Source organism: Acomys minous (assembly GCF_964271855.1).
Source record: "Acomys minous genome assembly, chromosome: 10".
Classification (NCBI taxonomy): domain Eukaryota; kingdom Metazoa; phylum Chordata; class Mammalia; order Rodentia; family Muridae; genus Acomys; species Acomys minous.
This window is the reverse complement of record NC_140491.1, coordinates 112,495,396-112,518,162: the sequence shown is the minus strand read 5'-3', so window position 1 is coordinate 112,518,162 and position 22,767 is coordinate 112,495,396. Positions and strand designations below refer to the sequence as shown.

General features: G+C 42.5%; 1 protein-coding gene across 3 annotated transcripts in view; it reads left to right on the top strand.

Moving 5' to 3' along the window:
- The window catches only part of ZNF385B (zinc finger protein 385B), a 384,275-nt gene that overhangs the window by 79,537 nt on the left and 281,971 nt on the right, over positions 1–22,767 (top strand). For all 3 annotated transcript variants that reach the window (XM_084799806.1, XM_084799808.1, XM_084799807.1), the window contains exons 2-3: positions 14,715–14,866; positions 15,507–15,836. In XM_084799806.1, the coding sequence (XP_084655932.1) occupies positions 15,509–15,836 (328 nt within the window). In that variant the 5' untranslated portion in view covers positions 14,715–14,866; positions 15,507–15,508. The remainder of the gene's footprint in view (positions 1–14,714; positions 14,867–15,506; positions 15,837–22,767) is intronic.

Below are 22,767 nucleotides of genomic sequence, written 5' to 3'. Positions count from 1 at the left end.
AGGAGGGCAGCCAATAGCCTTGGCAATAACTGATGTTTTGGGATCTTCATGGGGGTTTTGTGTGGCTTTGGCATCAGGGTGATAGCGGCCTTGTAAAAAGAAACAGGAGATATTTCCTCAGTTTCTGTATTGTGGGATAATTTGAGGAGTATTAGTGTTAATTCTTTGGAGGTTTGGTAGAATTCTTCTCTGAATACGTCTTACCCTCAGCTTGCATTTGTTTGTTAGTTTGTTTATTCAGTTTTGCTCGAGAGACTTTTAATTACTATTTTGATTTCATTAGGAGTTACAAGACTACATGAATTGCTCATTTGGTCTTGATTTATCTTTCGTAGGCCTATGTATATGAAGAAATTCATACATTTCTTGTAGGTAAAAATTCAGTCTGGTGGATTTTATAAGTATATCCTTGTGATTTTCCAAACTTCCTTGGTGTCTATTGTAATGTCCCCATTTTCATTTCTAATTTTATTTATTTGGATCTCTGTCCATCTTTACGTTAACTTGGCTAAGGTTATCAGTGTTGTTGATTTTCTCAAAGAACCAATTCTTCAGTTTATTGATTGTTTGTATTTTTGTTTGCTTGTTTCTATTTCATTGATTCCAGCTCTGAGATAATTATTTTTTGCAATCTACTCCTTGGGGGTGCTATTTCCTCTTGTTCTAGAACTTTTAGGTATTCCCTTAAGTTACTAGTATGAGATATCTCAAAATTTTAATGTAGGGACTTAGTGCTTTGAACTTGCTGCATAGAACTGCCCTCATTGTGTCCCATAGATTTGGGTAGGTTGTGTTTTCATTTTCATTTGCTTCTTAAGTTTTTAATTTCCTTCTTGATTTTTGCATTAGCTCATTTTTTATTCAGTGTTGAATTGTTCAGTTTCCATGAGTTTGTAAACTTTCTGTTGGTTCTGTTGTTGATATCTAGCTTTTATCTATGGTGGTCACATAGGATGTAGGATGCTATTTCAGTTTTCATATATATGTTGAGAGTTGCTTTGTGTTTGTGTCCTTGTATATGCTCAATTTTGGAGAATTTTCCATGAGCGTCTTTGAGCGTGCACATGTCCTTGGGTAGAATGTTAACACAGATGTCTAAGAGGTCCATTTAATTTATTAAATTATATAAGCCCAGAATTTCTCTATTATTACTGTTATTATTATTATTATTATTATTTTTTTTTTGGTCTGGATGAGCAGTCTGTTAGTGAGACTGGGATACTGAAATCATCCTCTGTACAAGGGTCAGTAAGTTTTTATTTGTAGTAGTGTTTTGTTTTGTTTTGTTTTTTAATTAATTTGGTTACTCTTGTGTTTGGTGCATAAATATATTGAATTGGAATATCCTCTTGATGGATTTTTTTTCTTCACTGAATGTGTAAAGAAACTTTTTTCTGATTAGTTCTGGTTTGAAGTCTATTTTGTCAGATATAAAAATAGCTACACATGCTTGTTTCAGGAAGAAGGATCTTGTTTTCTGATCTAGTCTTTTAGTCTATCTTATTTTATTGGAAAATCAAGATCATCAATATTGGAAGTTGCCAATGAGCAGTATTTATTGATTTCTTTTATTTAGTTGTTATTGTGAAGGTTTTCCCCCTCTTTGATTTTTCTGGTCTGATATTATTTATTCCTTTTGTTTTGGGTAGAGTAGTTAATCTCTTTATATTGGAGTTTTCCTTCTAGCATCTTTTGTAGAAATGGATTTGTAGATAGATACTGCTTAAATTTGGTATTATCATGTCATGATTTTCTTTCTTCATCTATTGTGGTTGATAATTTTGCTAAGTATAGTAGTCTGATCTGAAATCTGTGGTTTCTCCCCAGAGTTTGTAGAACATCACCAGGCCCTTATGGATTTCAGAATCTCATTTGAATAATCACGTGTTATTCCTAATGGGTCTGCTTTTAAATATGACTTGGTCTTCGTCCCTAGCAGCTTTTAATATTTTCTTCCTTCCTTCCTTCCTTCCTTCCTTCCTTCCTTCCTTTCTTTGTATATTTAGTATTTTGATTATCACGTATTGTGCAAAATTTCTTTTATGGTCCACTGTATTTGGTGTTCTGTATACCTCTGGCACCTTGAAAGGCACTCCTTCTGTACGTTAGAGAAGTTTTCTTCTTTGATTTTGTTGAAAATATTTTCTGTGCTTTTGACCTGGGTTTCTTCTTTATCCTCTATTCTTATTCTTATTCTTGTTGTTTTTTTTAAAATAGTGTTCCAGATTTTCTGGATGTGTTGTGCCTGAATGTTTTAAGATTAAAGCCTTAAATTTTTAGTTTTGAGCTATCCATTTCTTTTACTTTATTTTCAAGACCAGAAATTCTCTTCGATGTCTTATAATCTGTTGATGAAGCTTACCTGTGAGGTTTTTTTTTTCTTTGAATCATAAATTTTTTATTTCAGTTTGATTTTCTTTAATTTCTGCTTTCATGCATTGAACTGTTTTCAATATTTCCTTAGATTATTTGTGTCTTCATGGTCTTCATTAAAGCATTTATTCATGTCCTCCTCATGGTCCTTGAACATATTCATAATTGCTATTTTGAAGTCTTTGTCTTGAGCTACAGCTAAGTGGCATTTCTCAGGGCCTATTGTAGTAGGGTCACTGGCTTCTGGATGAGGCACATTGTCTTGGGTGTTAATGATTGCGGTTTTGTTCTGGGGACTAGGCATCTGAGGTGTTGCTTGGTGTAGGTATCCAGTCCTGTCTGTTGGGCAGGTGTTCCATTCTTTGGGTGGCGTTGCCTACTCTGGATCCTAGGCAAATGTAGTGGCTGTGGGGTTCCTGCCAGGAAAGAGTTTCTACACACCATTGAGACAGAGCTTTCAGGGAATATAGGTGGGGTGAGAGGAGAGACTCCAGCAAGCAGGCTGCTGCAGAAGTGAGAGGTCAGAGTCGGACACTGGAAAGATAGTGAAAGCTTCCTACCTGTGTCTCAGTCCAGTGTGGCCGCTGGAGGTCCCTGGCCGGCAGTGTTTCTGTGGATGTGTGGTGCCCTAGTGGAGTGCAGATGCACTAGAAGGGAAGGCTGAGAAGGCCAACAATAACTGACCTGTTATTCTTGAGATTCAGCCATATTGGATGTAGCTAGAAATCATATATACATATATGGATGTGTGTGTGTGTGTGTGTGTGTGTGTGTGTGTGTGTGCGCGCGCACGCGCGTGTGTGTTATTCTCTTACGGAATTGATATATTGAATTAAAATATTGCAATATATATACTCATTAATTATCTCTTTTTTCCTTTGTTAGTTTTAACTTACCATTTATACTATTGATGGACATTTGGGTAGTTTTTGTTTAGGTCTGTTATAAATGGTGCTCTTGTACATCCATCTCAGTGGATGTGTGTACATTTAAAGAATACATCTACACATATGTTGGTGAAGTTGCTGGATCTTCAAGTATGCATATGTTCTGCTTTAGTAGGTATGGCCAGTTTTCATAAATGGTTGGTAGCAGTTTGCTCATCCAGTATCTGCGTATCAGGTTTGATTTTCTATTTCCTCATTAACTGCTTCATGTTTTCTGTTGTTTTTGCTTTAACTAGTATTGCATCATAATGTTAATTTGTGTTTCTGTGATGCCTGAAGAATTGGGGTAAGTTTTCATGAGTTTACTTGCTGCTTGAGGACTGTCTTCTGCCTTTTGGTTTATTTTTCTGTTAGATTGTCTGACTTTAAAACTTCAGAGATTTCATGTAGCAAGCTTTCTCTGGGTATCTATGAATTGCAATTATCTTTTTTATTTTTTTTTTACTCTGCCCTTTCTTAGTGGTATCCTTATTTGAAGAAGTAATTTTGACTTTAATATAATTAATATTTATTTTCTCTTGGGGTCAGTACTTTTTATGTCTTTGCTTACTTTGAAGTCATGAAAATTGGATTTTTCACAAGCTATACTTAACACCATCGCCTCTCACCTCTGCCTACCACCATCTCCCCTCACCTCTGCCTACCACCATCTCCCCTCACCTCTGCCTACCATCATCTCCCCTCACCTCTGCCTACCACCATCTCCCCTCACCTCTGCCTACCACCATCTCCCCTCACCTCTGCCTACCATCATCTCCCCTCACCTCTGCCTACCACCATCTCCCCTCACCTCTGCCTACCACCATCTCCCCTCACCTCTGCCTACCACCATCACATCTCACTTCTGCCCACTACTGTCACCCCTCACCATCCTCCAAGGCAAGGACAAACCTGAAGTGTGAAGTAAGTAGCAGAATACTTTTTTATAATATAGATACTAATCAAATCGCTCCATTTATTGAAATCACTATCTTTTCACCACTACATTATCAATTTTGTCCTCAGTACACACACTCACACATGCACAAGCAAGTCACCATACATGCCATGGCCTGTATGTAGGCTGACTCCTTTGTTCTGGTCAGTGTGTTTTTTGCTTCAGCTAAAACCAGGCTCCTGACTGTAGCCTCATGGTAGTCTGTGACTGTAATTGTTCTTCAGAGTTTCCTTGGTTGCCCTTGGTTCATTGAAATTCCATATGCATCTACAAATCATGTCAAGTTCCTAAAAGCAAATCTCCTGGATTTTAGTTATCATTACTTTGAATCAACTAATTGTGGCAAATAAGCACATTAGTTTTGTAATAAGAAAGTGCAAAGTAATTTCACAAATGAAGCACGACTAGATTAAAGAATTTTAAAAACAGTTTTGTTTTTCTAATAGGGAAATAAAATATTTCAATTATAGTTGTTTTCAAGGAGTGTGTGTGTGTGTATGTGTGCACATGTACTCAGACACATGTACATATATGTGTGTGTGCATATGCATGTGTGTGTGCATATGTGTGTGGTATATATGCATGTGTGTATGTGTGTGTGGTGTGTGTATGTGTGTGTGGTGTGTGTGTATAAGATAAGAATGTAACTGTAAACTGTAGTCCTTAGTCCCTCAAATAACTCATGAGATCAGACTTGTTTGTGTAAGTGCTAAGTGTGGAGAAAGTATGTGTGAGCAGCACAGCAGGACTTTGTGTTTTCAACAGCTTAGCTACTCTTCAGTGGGCTCACGTTAAAGAGGAGTGTGTTGTGTGCAAGGTGATCATCTGCTGAATTTAACTAGAGGTGCTCTCAGTGTACATCTATCGACCTGGCATTGCAGCATTTTTCCTGGGCAAAGGTGGCCTTATTTGACCTACTAGTCAAACAACAAGCCTATATAAATTTGATTGCTATTTTTTATTACAAATGCCACATCAAGAAAATAGTTTTCTTTTTGAACAAATTGTCATCAATTAGAACTGCTCAAGTGTTTATAATGTTCCATTTACCCACAAAGCCCTCTTGATGGCTTAGAAAGAATGGCCTTTGGTGATGCTGGGTCTAAAAAACCTTCATGACTGAGAGAAAGAGCCAATGGGGAAACTGCCCACAGCCAAGACTGAGTCCAGTACCTTCAGTGACCTGAATGAAATTATTACTGCTTTTATGTTGGTATAGCTCAAGGACAACATCGAGAGAAAAACAGGAGGGGCAGGCAAGCTGTAAATCTTACTGGCTACGGGAAAGAGAGGTGGAGGAGAGGAGGAAAGTCATACCTTCAGGAAAGCGGGCTGGCTCAGCTGCAGAGTCTGCAAGCAGCTCTGGGGGCAAAGATGGAGGGAGCCTTCCTAAGAGGGAGCAAAACAGCCCAGAGAGTCAGTGAAAGCATGAGAGAGCTTTAAGATGGTATCCGGAAATGAAATGCAGAGAATGAAAAGGAAAAAAAATACACTCTATTGGGTGGCATATTTCAGTTCAGACAGCACCTGAATCAGGCTCTTGTGTCCCCAGGACAAAGGACTATACCATGGCATAATGGCCAGAAAGAGAAATAGACACGGTTGACTAAGAAAGTTCAGAAGCATTTTTGAGAACAGGAGTGGACTAGTGAGTGAGCTAAGAGGAATGCGTCTGAAAGCCCAGACCATTCCTTCCTTGATGGGTACTGCTGTCTTCTGTGGGGCCATCTGATGACTTCACTGTGTCTTCGTCCACACAATAGGAGGTTCCTACCAGGTGGGATTACTTACTCCCACTTCATACAAGAATTTTGAGTGGCTCTGGGGCTTTCCCAGTAAGATGTTCTTGGACGTACCCTGGCATGGTCAGTGACAGCAGCAGGGGCGTGGCTGTCATGCCTGTCCTTGCTGGAGTCACCATGCCTAGCTGTTTCTAAGTTCTTTCTCCTGTGCTTTGTCTCTGTCTCATGTTGCATGGACTTAAAGACAAGCTACAGGACAGGTGAAATCCAGCCATCATCACCACAAAAAGGATTATATGAATCTACTGGTGTTGTAATTGTTTGGGTCTTGTTTAGGCATATACTAACATGGGGCGGGTGGGAATCTCATCACGTCCTCCCCTAGGCAAAGATCTGCAGGCAACTAAGGAATGCTGCTAGCAGGAGAAATAGTCTTCCTCAGGGATGAGCTCCACTAACTGATATCCAATAGCAAGTGGTCAGCCCTGAAATCGTATACATACAGGTAACACTAAGTGGACCGAGCAGGTAACAGTACCAGTTAAAGAAAAAAAAAGAGGCCATTAAATTTGAGAGGGAGCAAGGCAGGTACATGGAGGGGGCTAGAAGGAGGAAAGGGGAGAAGGGAAATGATATAATTATCTCTTTTCAGAATAGAGGAGGATGTAGCCCAGATGTCGCATCTCTTATAGCTGGAGGGGGTACCTAATGTATGTTGTAGTTGAATATAAAAGGCCAACTGTTGAAACCAATGTTTGGCAGGAATAAATTTTAATCTATCATTAATATAGCTCTTGATGTATGGGAATGAAAAGCTATATCATATTATGGGTATAAGTGTATTTAATTATCTCCTTGGGGTAATCATTTTAAGTTAGCAAAGCTGATCTTTTGCCTTTGATTCATCCCCAAAGGATGAGAATTCCCAAACAGTAATCTTTTTCTAGGAAAGTTCATGCTGTGGTGAAATTAAATAAATAAAAATTAAATGTAGTCCTTGAAGATTATGTATTTGATATCATGAAAGCTGGCATGTCATATTAATTCTCTAAAGATTATAATTATGGCGCAATCTAATTTCTATCCTAAAATCATTTAACTACTTATAAATATTTGTATCTCAAAGTAAGTATATATTCTCTATCTATTTAGCTAGGGCTCTATAGCTGTCTATTCAACTCAATATTTCACCAATCGTTTCTTATATAACACTAGCAACATTTTTATTGCAACATTTTATGCTTGCAGTAGGAAGCATTCCTGTCTCTTTCTGCTGATATGCTGATGTATTGAGCATATAAGAAAGTCAGCCATGTTGGTGCATGTCTTTAATCCCAGCACTCAGAAGGTTGGCTCAAGAGGATTGCAAGTTTGAGGCCAGCATGGGCTACAGATGGAGACCCAGTTTCAAGCAAAAATATAAAAGATATTTTCAGTCCTCACTTTATCTGAAATATGCATATACAATAGAAATGGATATTCTGGCATTAGAATAAACTTCATTCCCATTGTTAACATGTTGGGCTGTCTGACTTTGATGGCTTTGGGCCACTTTGAAGATCAAGGATTCCAGAAAAAGACATCTGTTTATAAACACAATCAGCTTTAGGTCTTTTGAAAGTTAACCTCCTTATGGAGTTGGCTTCAAATGTGGCAAACAAGCCACTGGGCAAAATGTCCTCATTTCTACCATAGTCAGAATTCTGCCTAAAAAAGTGCGAGCTTGGATGTAATCAGAGTGGACAGCCAAACTCTGCCAAGACAGGGTAAGCAAGTCCTCAATAGTTCCTGCCTCACAAATATGTCTGTGCGATATATTGAGCCAGAAGGCTGAAGATGATGCTTTAATGTTATAGAGAGTTTTGGGTGACTATTCAGGTAGCAAACTGTCACTGTCATCATATGGAAAGCTACTAACCTGCACTCCCGGCATACTCAGGTAATCAAGTTTATTCCTTCTCAAGTCTCTGATGGAGTTGAACATTATCTGATAGTTTAGTTTTACAATGAAGCTTACTTGTTTAGGGGTTAAGATGTTTTTAAGTCTAGATAGATGTTTTAAGTTGATAATGACAAGATGTGATGGAGATTGATTTACATTCAGAACTTTAGACTCACCAAGCTAGGAAAGATGTCTTCCTCAAGGCTGCCAAATATAAATAGCCAAAACACTAAGAATGTAACATTTATATAATTCCTGATTGTGTCATGATTCTCCTTGCTCTAGGTAGTTTATTGTATATATGTGTAATAATATAAATGTATATGTAAAAATATTTAATAAAAAAAAGAAAGTCAAGACCAAAGTCACTGGCAGCTTTTGAGTAAAGCTAAACTACATTTGAATTATAGAACGTGCTTGGTCTTACAGAATGCCTTCTAATTGCCAGCCATCTGATTGGCTTTCTATCTGTCATGATTAATGAGAGGATAGTTTGCTTCCTTTATACTGGTATCCAAATGTCCCTCCCTGCTTGTCCACAATATCATAAACACAGATTTGGGGTGTAGCCCATAGGTAGAGCTCTTGTCCAGCATGCACACAGTTCTAGGTTTAATCCTCAGCACCACAATAAATAAATACATAAATAATCTCTGACTCAGTGCAGGAATTCTATTAATTTAACAGGTTTTGGGGGAACCTTGAGATGTTACTACGCAGTTATTTAATGTCTCCACCAGCAAACTGGTCCTGAATCACAGTCTCCCTCTTTTGTAAGTTAGTAGCATCCATTACTCCATCGCTGCTACTCCCCCACACATGGCCTTCACCTCAGGGGACACCCCAGACTTGTGTGGTGCTCTACAGCGAAAAGGTCATCTGCAATGTTTTAGTGTCTTCATTGTTGAGTTAGAGATGCAATTTATTTTTTGAAGGCTTTGGTTTTATATTTAATTATGCATGCATGCATGTGAGTCCAGGTACCAACGGAGGCCAAAACGCCGTATCGGAATCCCAGATTGTTGTGAAGGGCCGGACATGTGTGCTGAGGACCAAACTCAGGTTATCTGCAAGAACGGTGTGTACTGTTAACCACTGAGCCACCTCTTCAGCCTCAAAGGTGTTTTGAAAAGAGACAGGAGAACACTAGAGGGGAATTAGACACTGCTCCTGGACAGACGTTCCCTGGGTTCTTAGACCAAACCTGCCAGAGGTGTCCCTATTGTGAACATAGTCGTCTCTACCTAGCCTCTAGTGTCAGGGGTCAGGTCCTCTCTGCATTCCAGGTATACCTGGCCTATAGGCTTTTGCTCCTCTAGGGTGGGCCTTTTGTTCCCCTTGCCTGCCAATCTTTGGGAAGACAGACAATGGAAATATCTCTTCTTTGGATATGTTTAAGAACAAAGAAAGTTTTCACTTATCAGGAAAGTGGGACAGAGTGGAGGACATCCTATTGGGACTTTAGGAAAGAGAAGTATGGGAGAATGGGGAAATAGAATGATCCAGAGGGTCCTAGAAACCTACAAGAAAAACATTATGACAGGCAGATTTGGGCCCAGGGGTCCTGCTCAAACTATGGCACCAGCCAAGGACAATACGTGTAGTAAACATTGAACCCCAACCAAGACCTACCCAATGGACAGGACATTCTCCACAGTTGAGTGGTGAGTGGGGACTGACTTTCACATGAACTCTGGTGCCCCATATTTGATCATATCCCCTGGATGGGGAGGCCCGGTGTTACTCAGAGGAAGGATAGCAGGATACCAAGAAGAGACTTGATACCCTATGAGCATATACAAGGGGAGGAGATCCCCCTCAGTCACAGACATAGGGGAGGGGAGTAAGGGGAAAATGGGAGGGAGGAAGAAATGGGAGGATACAAGGGATGGGATAACTATCGAGATGTAATATGAATAAATTAATAAAAAAATAAAAAACATATCCATAGAAATAATGGTTGGCCCTTTTTGTAGCCATTAGGATAATTTCAGGGTGGAAAAGGGACTTACAATGAAATTGTGCTTATTTATCCAAAATCTGTGCCATGAAGCAGTATATTTTGGTTTGAGCCTTGGTGTTCCCTTCTCTTACTGTCAGATGTTCTGCATCATTCCTATCCACCCGGTCTCCACTAACCCTGCAAGGTAATGGCGGAAGCACACTCATCTCCCAGAACCTAAAAACATTTTCAGAAGCTATAGAACTTAAATCCACTTGGAAGAAATGAATACTTCATGAAAGCAAACATAACTTTCAGAGATGCAACTATGAAATGATGAGGACGCCTTTTATACAGTTACGGAAGGCACATCGCCATCCTTGGGACCATAGCTCCACAGCGTCCATCACAGAGTGTTCTGCATGTGTCTTCTTACCTTCACATACTACAAAGAGTCTCTAAGATCTTTTCCCTGAAATGAAGGATCAGTGTGCCCCCAAAAGCTGAATTAAAACTTTTCCCCAAAGGAAATAAACTGCTAGAAGCATTGCAGTGCCTGTCGGTCTTACTCAACGGTGAGCACCAAGATCTTTTGAGATCCAGATGAGTTCCGAGCTTCCTGTCATAGTCCACTTCATCAGCACTCGGCAGAGCGCCGGTGGACATGGAAAAACAAAGGACAGGGGGAACAGTGTAATGAAATCAAACCCTTAGCAGTTATTTCAAGGCAATGTAACAAACTACCATAAAGGAAAAAGTGTGCTCAGAGGAGGGAGGCTGTTGTACGAGGAACTCCCTGGAGTCATGCTCCTGAAGGAAACAGCAGGGACTGTAGTTCAGTAGGGCTCCCTCTGCTTATTTTGTGTTGCTGTGCTGGGGGACTGAGCCTAGGACCTTGCACAGGCTAGAGAATTATATAGACTACATCCCCAGCTCTGGATGATGATGATGATGATGGTGATGATGATGATGATAAATTCCTCCTCCTCCTCCTCTTCTTCTTTCCTGAGTTTTTACTTTAGACATTTTTTTTCATCACCCCAGGTCAAGGACAACTAATTATTGATAGTCAGTGTTGGATGAATATGAAATTGGATTATATTAACTATCACCTTCCATATCTAATCCCCATTATATACATAAATATGAACCATACAACAAAGTTAGTATATTCTACTGACCTCTTCATTTTTTTTTTCCAAAATGGTTCCTCTGGAGGTCAATTTAGTATCAAGTACTGGCAACCTAGGGAAGTGAGCACGTTCAGTGTCAGAGTCCAGCATGCTTGTCACCTTGATAATTTCATCTCTACAAAGTTTGACCAGTCTTTCCCTGTGGCACTTAGGGTCTTATTCGCTGTTAGGCTAACGACAGGAAAGGATCAAGCTGCTTGTGGCCAGTGACCTGAGTGTGTTGTTGCTAGAGCTGGGCCTCCCACAACAGAAGTCATTCAAGCTATTGAACTTGGGCACTGTGTTCGCAACAAGTGCCACACACCCACACTTTAAACATGCATGCACAATATTACATTAATTTATTCACCTGGTATTAAATTCCTTTTTGCATTAACTGAAATCACAGATGCTGAGAGTACCAAGACAAATCAGGAAACTGTTTCATCTTCAGGGGTTCTTGAAATCCAGTAAGGGAGGAAAGATTAGTTTTTAAGGAACTTACTCCGTTCTTGTCTTTCCTTTTTTGTCATCTCCGCTTCCTGTCTGTCATACTGGCACACCGTGCATACCTTATTCACTGTTGCTTCCCCGTGCCAAGCTTCCGGCCTGCCCAATAAGCAAACATTTACTGAGTGGGGGAAATAAGCAAAAGTAAACAAATATGAGAAGCCTCGATTAAGGCTTGAAGTGATCACATAAGGGCCGTGGGCCACCCTAGAACTGCGGACAAAGAACTTCAGAGTGCAAAGTTAGGGGAGAAACCCTGCCAAGGGGAACATCAAGCAGACCCTAGGTGACAACTGGCTAGGGTGGGGCAATGGGGGGAGCATACACAGCAGCTTCTCAAAATGTCGCCTTCACACTGTCCACGGGACATGGCCGGACTGTGCCACAGAATGCAGCACTTGCTTCTGACGCAGCCTCCAGCCCTTTTCAAGTTGTGAAAACCACGGGATGGCTGTGCACATGGGACTGGTCTGAGAGATAAGTTCTTGCCTGAGAGAAAAGTTCTCCCAGTCAGTTACCTCTTGATCATTTAGAACCACTCATTCTGATAATACGTATTGATCATCCAGTTTGGGCCCTTCAGTTCACTTTCCAAAAGGCAGCAACCCCCCCAGAGCCTCCTTCTCATACCTTACCTTGCATCAGAATATGCTGTTCTCTCATGGATGCTAAAGTATGGGCTGTCTCACAAAGTAACACACACACACACACACACACACACACACACACACACACACACACACACACCAGCATAGAACAGTTTATCTACTTGCCTCTCCTCGTTCTGCCCCCAGAGACACCTTCTGGTCCACCTAAAGCAGCATGCTGCTTATTGCTTTAAAAAATTCAGCATCCCTGAAGGGCTTTCTGTCGCATGCATACAAAACATGCCATCTGAGATAGTCTGAGGGAACAAATTTAAAATAGCAAGTGAGATGTTTCTCTCTGCTCCCCCTTGGCTCGCTGTTAACCTTACAATGCCAGAAAGCTGACATTATAAACATTGTCACACCACACATGATGTAAGCCTGGGCATTAGATCATTTTGGACCCAATGTGAATGCTGAGACTCTGATATTTTTCACCTCTAGGTCCTTACCCCAAGACCTCTGTAACTAAATATACTCTGGTTGCAAGTGGCTGTTGGTGAGAACCCTCTCTGTTTTCCCGAGAAGCCAACAGAGTGCGGTGAATGAAATCAGATCTTGGACTGATGACTCGGAGCTGGTGAACTTGTCGAGGTGGCCCACGGATGTGGTTCTGGGGGCTTGTAGGATCACCTCCAGAACAGCTCTGGGAGAAGGCACAGGCTTTACAGGCTCCTGATTTCCACTTTGAGTACACACGTGTAAATCAATGTCAAGAAAGCATAGCTTTCTTCAGGGACAGATTACAGAAGCCAGAAAAGCGGAGGCGGCCAGTTTACCTTTTGTAATACACAAAACAAGGTCACTGTTTCCACTTAGACTTAAAGGGGGAATGATGTGACAGATACCGTGCTTCTGTGAAATACCATGTTCATCTACACACGAGCAAGGCCAGAGACCTTTAGAAAGGACAGATTCTAAGATGAAAGTATCAGCAGCCCTTAGGTGGCTCAGGGCTCTGAGTTGCTTGGGTTAAAATCTAGCACGCAGAGTCCAGTGATGCAGTAACACCCGGTGACTGGCCCAGCTTGGCGAGGTTCACAGGTTCCACCCAGATTTTCTTGCTTTACTGTGGACTACTGTTCTCACCAGGGTGCAACATTGAGTAGCTCACGGGGGAGCTGTTTATCAATTCAGCTCGTCCAACAGTTCTTACGTTTGAATGTTTGGAGAGAAGGTATGGTAGTGATTGAAAGTAACTATCATATGGCACGGACATTCTAAAGCGTTCTGAGGCTTTGGGCCTGAAGTCAAAATCCAAAAGATTTATTCGTGTGTAATTCAAATCACGTTTTAATAATAACCCTCTTTTTCAATCTTAGCTCGGGGAATTGCTCTCTTGTTATTTGTGCACAGTTTGTGTGGACAATGTTTTTAGTTATGGAAGAGGCATGACACATTTCATGTGTGGTGGTGGGAATCTGTTCTGTCCTTCCAACATGTAGGTCTTGGGGGATTGACCTCAGACTGTCAGGCTCGGCACCAAAGGCCTTTACTGGCTGAGTCATCTCCCCAGCCTGCCTGTGTGGATTTAAAGGAAGAAAATGGGTCAAGCTGAAAGGAATAGGTGAAGTTTTATAGAGTCCCTTAAAATGGTAGTACCATTATGGGCCAAGTATGTTTTATGTATCACATAAGCAAGATGTGAACTGTCCTCACAGCTTGTACATGTGTACAAATAAGAGATATATATTTGGCATATTGCATGTAGAATCAACGTCTGGCCGTATGGTCACCCCTTCTAAATTTTTATTATTGAGTTTGTGAACAACCACTTGTGAATTTGTGTTTCATTTTTCCTTCCTTTCTGGAAATCCCAAAGCCAACTTGGATAAAATAATCACTCAAAACCAGTAAACTGTTTTCATCCCCCGAGTTTATTCCATACACAAAGATCTGCCGCATGTCATTATGCGCCGTGGTTGTTCTTCTATATGAATTTTTAAAAATCCTCTCCAACCTGTTCTTTATCAAGCCTACCATGTTTCATTTGCTTTCTGCCCAGTTGTTTGCCCTTGTTTTTGTTTTTGTTTTGTTTTTTTGAGATGAGTTTTGGTGTTCAGCCCATCCTGGACTTGAACTGGAAACTTTCCTTCTTCGGTCTGTTAGGTGTGGGGCTGTAGTGTTTGTCTCTGTGCCTGCATGTCCATCTTCTCAGAGTGGTTTTCTCCTCATCCAACCCAAGAAACAGAACAGTGACACAGTCACATGGATAGCATGGAAATGCCAGCAACTCTGGGACCGACTGAAAGGAACACTATTTTAAAGTAGAACTGAACAATAAATACATAGAAAGGCAAGGTCACTTTCCTTAACTGAGGTTCTCACGGTACTGAAAATTCCTTTTAAAATCTCTTAGGTGGGGTATTATTCTTCACAGTCCTGTTACTTAACAAATGAAAGAAACAATCAGCATTTGTAAATAAAATCGTGTCAGAGTCTGTTTTACCCTTTGAATTTATACATTGATTTACTATAATCCTGTTTTTTTTAAAATTCCAGATGTTCTGCATTTCAAGCTTATCAACAATTAAATTGATATTTATGGGTTAACCTGGAAATTTACAAACAGTCGGTTTCACTACATTTACAAGAAAGCATGTGCAGATTTCAGCCTGCTGATTTGTAAAGGAGCCTTTGGAACACAGTTCAGTGTGAGTTCGGCCATATTGTGTTCTAATCTTTGTCAACCCTAGTTCTGGCATGTGTCTGCTTCCGTGTGTGTGTGTGTGTGTGTGTGTGTGTGTGTGTGTGTGTGTGCACAGTTCATGTTCTTTGTCTTCACATGTTCTTTGGAACAGTTTTGGGTTCAGAACATCCCTTCCTTTGTTGAACAGACAGTCTACAGCCTACTATGTGGCAGGTGCAGTCCTAGGCCTACGACACAGCCAGAGATGAGCTGGCTGGGCTCTCAGAGTTCATGCCTTAGTAGAGGAAACAGACATGAGACACGTAACTTCTTAGACAAGGACTGGGCAGCGTGATAGGTCCCGTGAAGGAAGCCATGAAGGTCTGTGGGTGCACATGCTCAGGCCTGTCCTTTCTCTGGGTTCAGAGTGGGTCCCCTGGAGAAGAGCACTGCTAGCTAAGATCTCATGGGTGGGCAGGAGCTAAAAGGACAGAGGGAGAGGTGATAGGAAAAGGGGTAGAGAGAGCCGTAAAAATCTTCAGATTCATTGAAGATTAAATCTGCTGAAGCCAACCATTAAAAATGAATTATACCTGCATTGGAAGATAAGAGAGCACAAAAAAATGTATAGGCCCTTGTGGTATTTTTTTTTTTTTTAATTTCAGCTATGAAGTACTCCTTAAGCCCTGACAACCACTGTGAAGATGGAATCATGAATATGGCAACCTTCCTTCGGGGCTTTGAAGAGAAGGGCTTAAGGAACGACAGGCCTGGGGACCAGCTCAGCAAAGAGAAGAAGAAGATTCTCTTCTCCTTCTGTGACGTGTGCAACATCCAGCTCAACTCCGCAGCTCAGGCCCAGGTCCACTATGACGGCAAATCTCATCGAAAGCGAGTCAAGCAGCTGAGTGATGGGCAGCCTCCACCCGCAGCCCAGGGCTCAGGGCCACTGCTGGCCAGCCCTTGCCCTGGCCCTGGCCCCAACACCAACACAGGTAGGAGACAGGCCCTGTGGCACCACGACCTTTTAGGAAAAATGGTTCTGTTACAGGAAATGGAGATTTTAGAGCAAAGCATTGGTCATCTTTAAACTGCCATCGTAATGTAATGATGTAGGCTGTTTTTGTATAGGCAAATGTCTGTTCACTCTCAGAGAATTCACACACACACACACACACACACACACACACACACACACGTGTGTGCGTGCACACATATTGGTCCATGGAGTTAACTCTTTTTCTATATTGTCTGAGTTTTTGAAATTGTTTAAAATTGACCAGCGATAACCATTAGTTCCTCCTTCTTCAGAATTAGGCTTTCTGTACCTACTTCCTACTGGGTGATAGCCTACATGGTGGCCTGTGAAAAGTCACGGCTTTATTTCTGACATCCCACGAGTCCATAAGCAAGCGTTAACCTAGCGCACTAGGCTTGTCTTACTCTCTGAGAGGGCTGTCAGCATGCCATGGTGGAGCCGGTGGCTGGAACGGGCCCCATCCAAATTGTCAAGCAATCCCTGAGTCTGAGTCCCCATGCCCTCGCGGCCACTGTCATGAGCAGGCAGAAGGAGAAGCTCAGGAGTTTGCCTCCCTCTGTCTGCCTCATGTTTGGACCGCTTTTTTGACCCTTTACCTTGTCCTTGGACAGCCTTTCCTCCTCCACAGCTGCTCAGTGGTGCCTTCATCTGGTAGAATTAAAGAGAACCGAGTTTCTAGAAGAGGGTTCTTAGTGGGCATTCTTAGGCCAGAAAAGATCCCCCTAACCGAGGTGGAAGAGCTCTTAGGCTCATCGGCAAGTGTTCATTCCCATGGTGTGGCTTCAGCCTAAGATGAGGCAATGCAGGAATGTCACCCATTGGTGCACTGATTTTTGTATACTGTCCCCTGATCCACATCGATGTGTATATGCTGCAGGTAAGTAGCTTTTGAAGTTAAAGCGAAAGACAGCCACGTTTCTGCCTAGTAAAATAAATTTAGCTTCATTAAACTAGTTCCTCTAGTCAGAGCTTATCTCACCGTGATATATGCTTATAATAGTGAAAAGTTGCTTCCCAGTTCTCCTTTATTTATTATCATGATAATTATAGTTATTCGTGGAAGCATGTATGCATTTGTATTTTCATGTTGAGAATATGCCAGTGCTAGGCTAAAAATTGATATATCTCAGTTAGAAAGCAAATAGGCTGAGTAATGGTTTGAGAATTACCTCTCGGTCCAAATGTCTATAGTTACCTTAGTAATTAAGATTATGTAATTTTATAGCCCGATGACGGGGAGGTTCCTTTCATAGGATGCTGGTGGCACAGGCAAGGTTTTTACTGTTTCGAGCCTCTACCCAGTGAGGACCAAGCCTGACATAAGGTCCATTTTCTCCCACTTCCTTCAGTTTTGACCTGTCACACTGTTGTTCTCCGCTGGGCTTCGGCTCTCCCAGCACTTTGTCTCAACCCATAACTTCTTGCCCACCCTTTGTTCAGAAGGCCTCTTTGATAAGGACGATTGTGTTCTCTTCATAAAACACCAATCTCATTGCTCTAAGTGACGCTTTAGCTCCATGGCCCCTGGAGCTTAGAGTAGAGCTAGGCACAGTCACTGTTGCTCTGCCCTGCCTCAGTCTGCCCTCAAACCTGGAGATGGGCACGTGGTGAGGATGAAGGAGTGGAGATTACCCACCGTTAGCCTTGGCAGAGCGGCAGTGCTCTTCTTAGCTGGTGCCTCCGAGTCACAGCTGGTTCTCCTCAAGCAGTCCCTTGGTCGCCGAGGTTCCTTTGTGAGCTAGCTGTGTCTTCCAGCGTGCCCTCAGCCGGGAGCAGAGTTGCACCATTCCTCAACTATGTGTGCCTCTGTCTTTCCTGACTGTTGTAGAGCTGATAAAACTGTGTCTTCCATTCTCATAAGTTCCAATTCGGGGAGCTTGAGGGCATATCCAGAGTCCATCCTAAGAATGTGGAATTGATGGGATCCAGACAGGGAGAGAACAGGCTGTGTGTGTGTGTGTGTGTGTGTGTGTGTGTGTGTGTGTGTGTGTGTGTGTCGGGGGGTGTTCTGTTTCTTGTTCAGGTAGCATAGAGGAGGCAGTTTCAAGGGCAAAGCACGAACTCAAGTAAGGAACAAAATGCCCATGTTCCTGTGAGTGCTCATCATTGCTTAACGTTAGGATGAGGTGAGATCTGGCCCTGCAGAAGTAAGAGAACAGCAAAGCAAAGCAAAACAAACAAACAAACACCATCACCGACCTCCTCAAACAACAACAAAACAAACCACAAACCTTATGTTTTAGAGTTGTAGCTCTTAAAGTAGGAGATTATTTGGAGGTACAGCCTCCATAGAAATAATTCAGTAAATATGAAGGCATTAATTCCTTTGACATTTACAATTGCTTACTACCTTAAAGAAATAAGCCTGATTTCAGGAGCACATATCCGAGGAGAAAGTAGCCAAGTGTAACCGCCACTCAGTGCTAAGAATCACACATATTGGGCTCCAGGCTCAAACAAGAAAATCAACAGGGAGGGCATAGACTAGAAAGGAGGAGATAAAAGCATCCGCCTCTCTTTATAGATAACTTGATGACAGGTGCAAATTCCCGAAAAGTCTATAAGCAAGCTGTTAGAATTGTTATATGCAAGGTTATATAAGAGTCAACTCAGAAAAATCACGTGGATATATACCAAAGATGAAAGTATAGAAACCAAATTATATATATATATATAAAAACCCAACAGTACCATTAATAACACTACTCATAAAATGAAATACTTAGCCGTATCTTTTTAAAAGCATATGTGGACTCTGCATGCTTAGAATTATAAAATATGGAAGAAAGAACCCAAAGACATAAGCAGATGGAGATACATACTATGTTCATGGATTAGAACACTCAACATATTTAAGATGTCAAGTGTCCCTAAACTGTTCTGTATGTTTATGAAATTTCCTACTAAAATTTCACAAGTATTTTAAGTCAAATATAGACAAGAGCATTCTAAAATTCATGTGGGAAAAATATACAAATCCTAGAACAGCTAAAACAATGTTGACAAGGATAAACTGCGAAGTGTCTCTGTCCAGGATTAAGGCTGACTGACTGCTAAAGTAAGCAAGATAGTGTGATTGTAATGGATAGACACATAGATCAATGAGAAATAATCCAGAGCCCAGAAGTAGTGCATACACGTTTACTGAATCGATTTTATTTATTTAGTGGCAGGGCGGAGAGGGTTTATGTTTATGTGTGTGTGCGCGTGTGCGTACTCACGTACAGATCAGAGGTCAGCCCTGAGTGACTTTCTCTCTTGTTCCCACCTTAATAGCACTCGGGGTGGGTGGGCCAAGGTTTCTCAGTGAACTTGGGCCTTGCTGTTTCTGATAGACAAGCTGGCCAATGGGACTGTGATCTGCCCGCCTCACCCCACCCACCCCAGCACTGAGGTTACCATACATCCCACAATGCTGACTTTTAAGTAGGTAACTAGGGCCCAATCTCAGACTTCATGTGCATACAGCAAGCACTTACCAGTGAGCCGCCTCCACAGCTCAGCTCCTCAGTTTATATTTGATAAATGTGGGCGGGGGGGGGGGGGACCCAAAACACATTCCCATGGAAAAAGGACCGAGTGATTCTTAGTCTTGTTTGCCACCTGGTGGGATTTAGAGTCACCATGGAAGCAAATGTCTGGGCTGACCTCTGAGGGATTAGCTAGATGAGTTTACCTGAGGTGAGAATGCCTACTGTACATGTGGGTTGGTACCAGTCCACAGACTGGCACAGCTGAGCACAGGCTCTCATCACTGTATGTGCAGACAAGGGGAAAGAAAACTGCATGAATGCACGTTACCTGAAAATAGATTATAGACCTAGCTGTAAAACGTAAAGATAAAGCATAGGAAGCAATGAGACTCTCTAGGACAGAGGTCAGTGCTGAGTTCTGTCTTAAAACCGGGTGGATGATTCAGAAATGGAAATTGATTAATTGGACTGAGCAAAACTTTTAAAACTTTTGCTTCGTGAAATACTATATGAATATAATGAAAATATAAATTTGCATTTTTAAATTTTTTTATTTAATAATTTATTCAGATTGCATCCCAGTTATTATCCCCTCACTTGTATCTTCCTGTTCTCCCTCCCTCCCTCTTTCACCCTAGTTCCCTCCCCTAGACCTGTGACAGAAGGGGACCTCCTCCCCCAACATATGACCACAGCCTATCAGGTCTCATCCAGGTAGCCTGCTTCCTGTTCCTCTGAGTGCCACCAGGCCTCCCCACCAAGGGGAAGTGGTCAAGTAGGGAGCACCAGAGTACATGTCAGAGGTAGTCCCTGCTCTCCACACAGCTGTGGAGAATGTGCTGTCCATGGGCTAGATCTGAACAGAGGGTCTAGGTTTACTGCATGCATTGTCCGTGGTTGGTTCAGCAGTTTGTGCAGGGCCCGCCTGGGTCCAGATCTTCCAGCCTTGACGGTCTTCCGTATGGTTCCTGGACCCTCTGGGTTTTAAAAGGCGGGAAATATTTGAAACCCACACATTTAACAAGTGACTGCTATCTACAATATATAAAGAACACTCAAAACTCAATACTAAAGAGTCAAAGACTACAAGTGGGAAAAATATTTCACAAAAGGGAAAAAAGAAATATAACCAGCAGGTGCATAAAAAGAGGTTCATCGTAATTATCCACCAGGGGAAGGGGGTGGTTTCATCGTGTGGTTTCATTGTATTAGCTATCAGAGTGTTTGAACAGTAGTGGTAACAGCCACATGCTGGCAAAGATGCTTAGACTCCTCATATGTTTTGGAGAGTCACGCCAAGTGGTCTGTTTCAGTCACTGCAGGGTGCTGGTGACCTTCTGACTGTCACCTAATCTACAAGGGCCCCGACATCCTCTTTGCCCCAAGCACATGCTGCAGTGACAGCTCACAGTTCCTATCCCAGTCGCTGTTCTCCCTCTGCGAGGATCTGAACTTCACCAACTTCAAGGCCGTTGAGCTGAACGGGTGATTCTGTAACCTCTAACCGGAGGGCTTGACAGAGGGCATATTTGTGGGCTCTGGCTGTGAGCCACTAACTCCATCATTCTCATGTGAAGCCGGGGATGGTGCTACCCGTGAGAGCTTCCCAGATGATGCTGAAGCTGCCGTTGTGCACCTGTGCTGCAGAACCCGTCGGGGACCATCCGCACCTAGAGCGCTGGGTTTTCATTTAGATAAGTGTGTAATAAGGCAACTGAGCTGAAGGCTGGAAGAAGCGAGGCTGGTGTTAGGAGCAAGGCGGAGTCTGTGGACTGCGACCCCCCTGTAGTGTGGTTACCTCCCGTTTATTGATACAGATGGGGGGGCATACTGCCAAGTTTGTGCTTAGTGGTCACTGCCTGGACTGGGGTCTACCATGGAAGCTAATCCACAGAACAGGTGTGATATACCGTGTGCAGCCTCTGTGTGTGCAGCAGGGGCAGATGCAGTTGCTTAGAGAAACTCCTTCCCCTACACACACACACACACACACACACACACACACACACACACACACACACAGAGCAGTGAGTAATGCCTTTCCCTCTGATAGCCAGATGCCCTTGTCCTTTGAGTCAGCAGCAGGACACTTGCCAATTTAGAGTGAGAAATACTCATTTTATATTTTGTTCACTCTGTGTCCTTCAGGAATGTTTGCACCTTCCGTGGAGATTCATGTTGCCTGGGGGTTTTGGTGGGAGTTGACTTCATTCTGGGTCTTTTGATGATCTATGTTTCCTCAGACTCGGGAAAGGGTTTGCTGCTAGGAAGCTGCTCTGGTCTTGCCCTAGGCAGTGCTTTGCCACAAATAATGTTAAAAGATAAGATAGGTCAGGCCAGGGAGCCTGGTTATGGCAAGAGACCCATAGCCAGATGGGGTCAGAGGTGTGCTGGGACAGGAGGTCATCTTGGAAAGACTAAAATAATGACACCTGCCCTTGACTTAGAGCCTGTGAGGTGGGTGTCCACGTTTGCACTTGCTCTGGTACAACACTGACTAAGAGCAACTGGGGGGAGGAAGTGGTCCATCATCAAGGCCAGATGTGAAACAAGGCAGGAACTGAAGCAGAGACCAGAGAAACCTCTGCTTTTGGCCTGCTTCCCCTGGCTTGCTCAGCAGATAGCCGCCTTCTTCTTCTTCTTCTTCTTCTTCTTCTTCTTCTTCTTCTTCTTCTTCTTCTTCTTCTTCTTCTTCTTCTTCTTCAATTTTTGCTTTCTTTTTTTGTTTGTTTTTGTTTTTGTATTTGTTTTTCGAGATGCGGTTTCTCTGTGTAGCCTTGGCTAGCCTGGACTCACTTTGTAGACCAGGCTGGCCTCGAACTCACAGCAATCCGCCTGCCTCTGCCTCCCGAGTGCTGGGATTGCAGGTGTGCGCCACCACGCCCACCAGCAGCTACCCTTCTTACACAGCCCAGGCAGATGTGCCTAGGGATGGCACCCGCCACAGTGAGCTGGACTGTCCTATTGCAAAAATGCCTCATAGGCATGGCAATTGGCCAGTCTGATCTGAGCAGTTCCTCAATTGGTGGAACTCTCTCCCTAGGTGACCCTACCTTTGTGTCAAGTTGACAGCTGAAATCCATTACCACAGTGAGTGCAGTGCTGCTAGCCTTGTATTTGAGGAAAGTAAGAGCTGAGGAGAGCAGGCCTTTTTCCTGTGACATCACAGACTCAAAGTCTGAAGTCTTCCCTGCAGCCCCGTTACCATTAATCTCTCAGTGCTTACGCAGCGAATTAGACACAGAGTAAAGAGTGGGAAGAATTCAGGGATCCCCTCAGCTAACGTTTGCCTTTTCCTGTTGCTTACTGACTCAAAGGTTAATTTGTCCTTCTCATCTGCAATGAATTTGAAAGGAATTTCCAACTCTCCTGTAAGGTGGACATGTTAGTCATGCAAGGGCAGTGGCCCAGGGG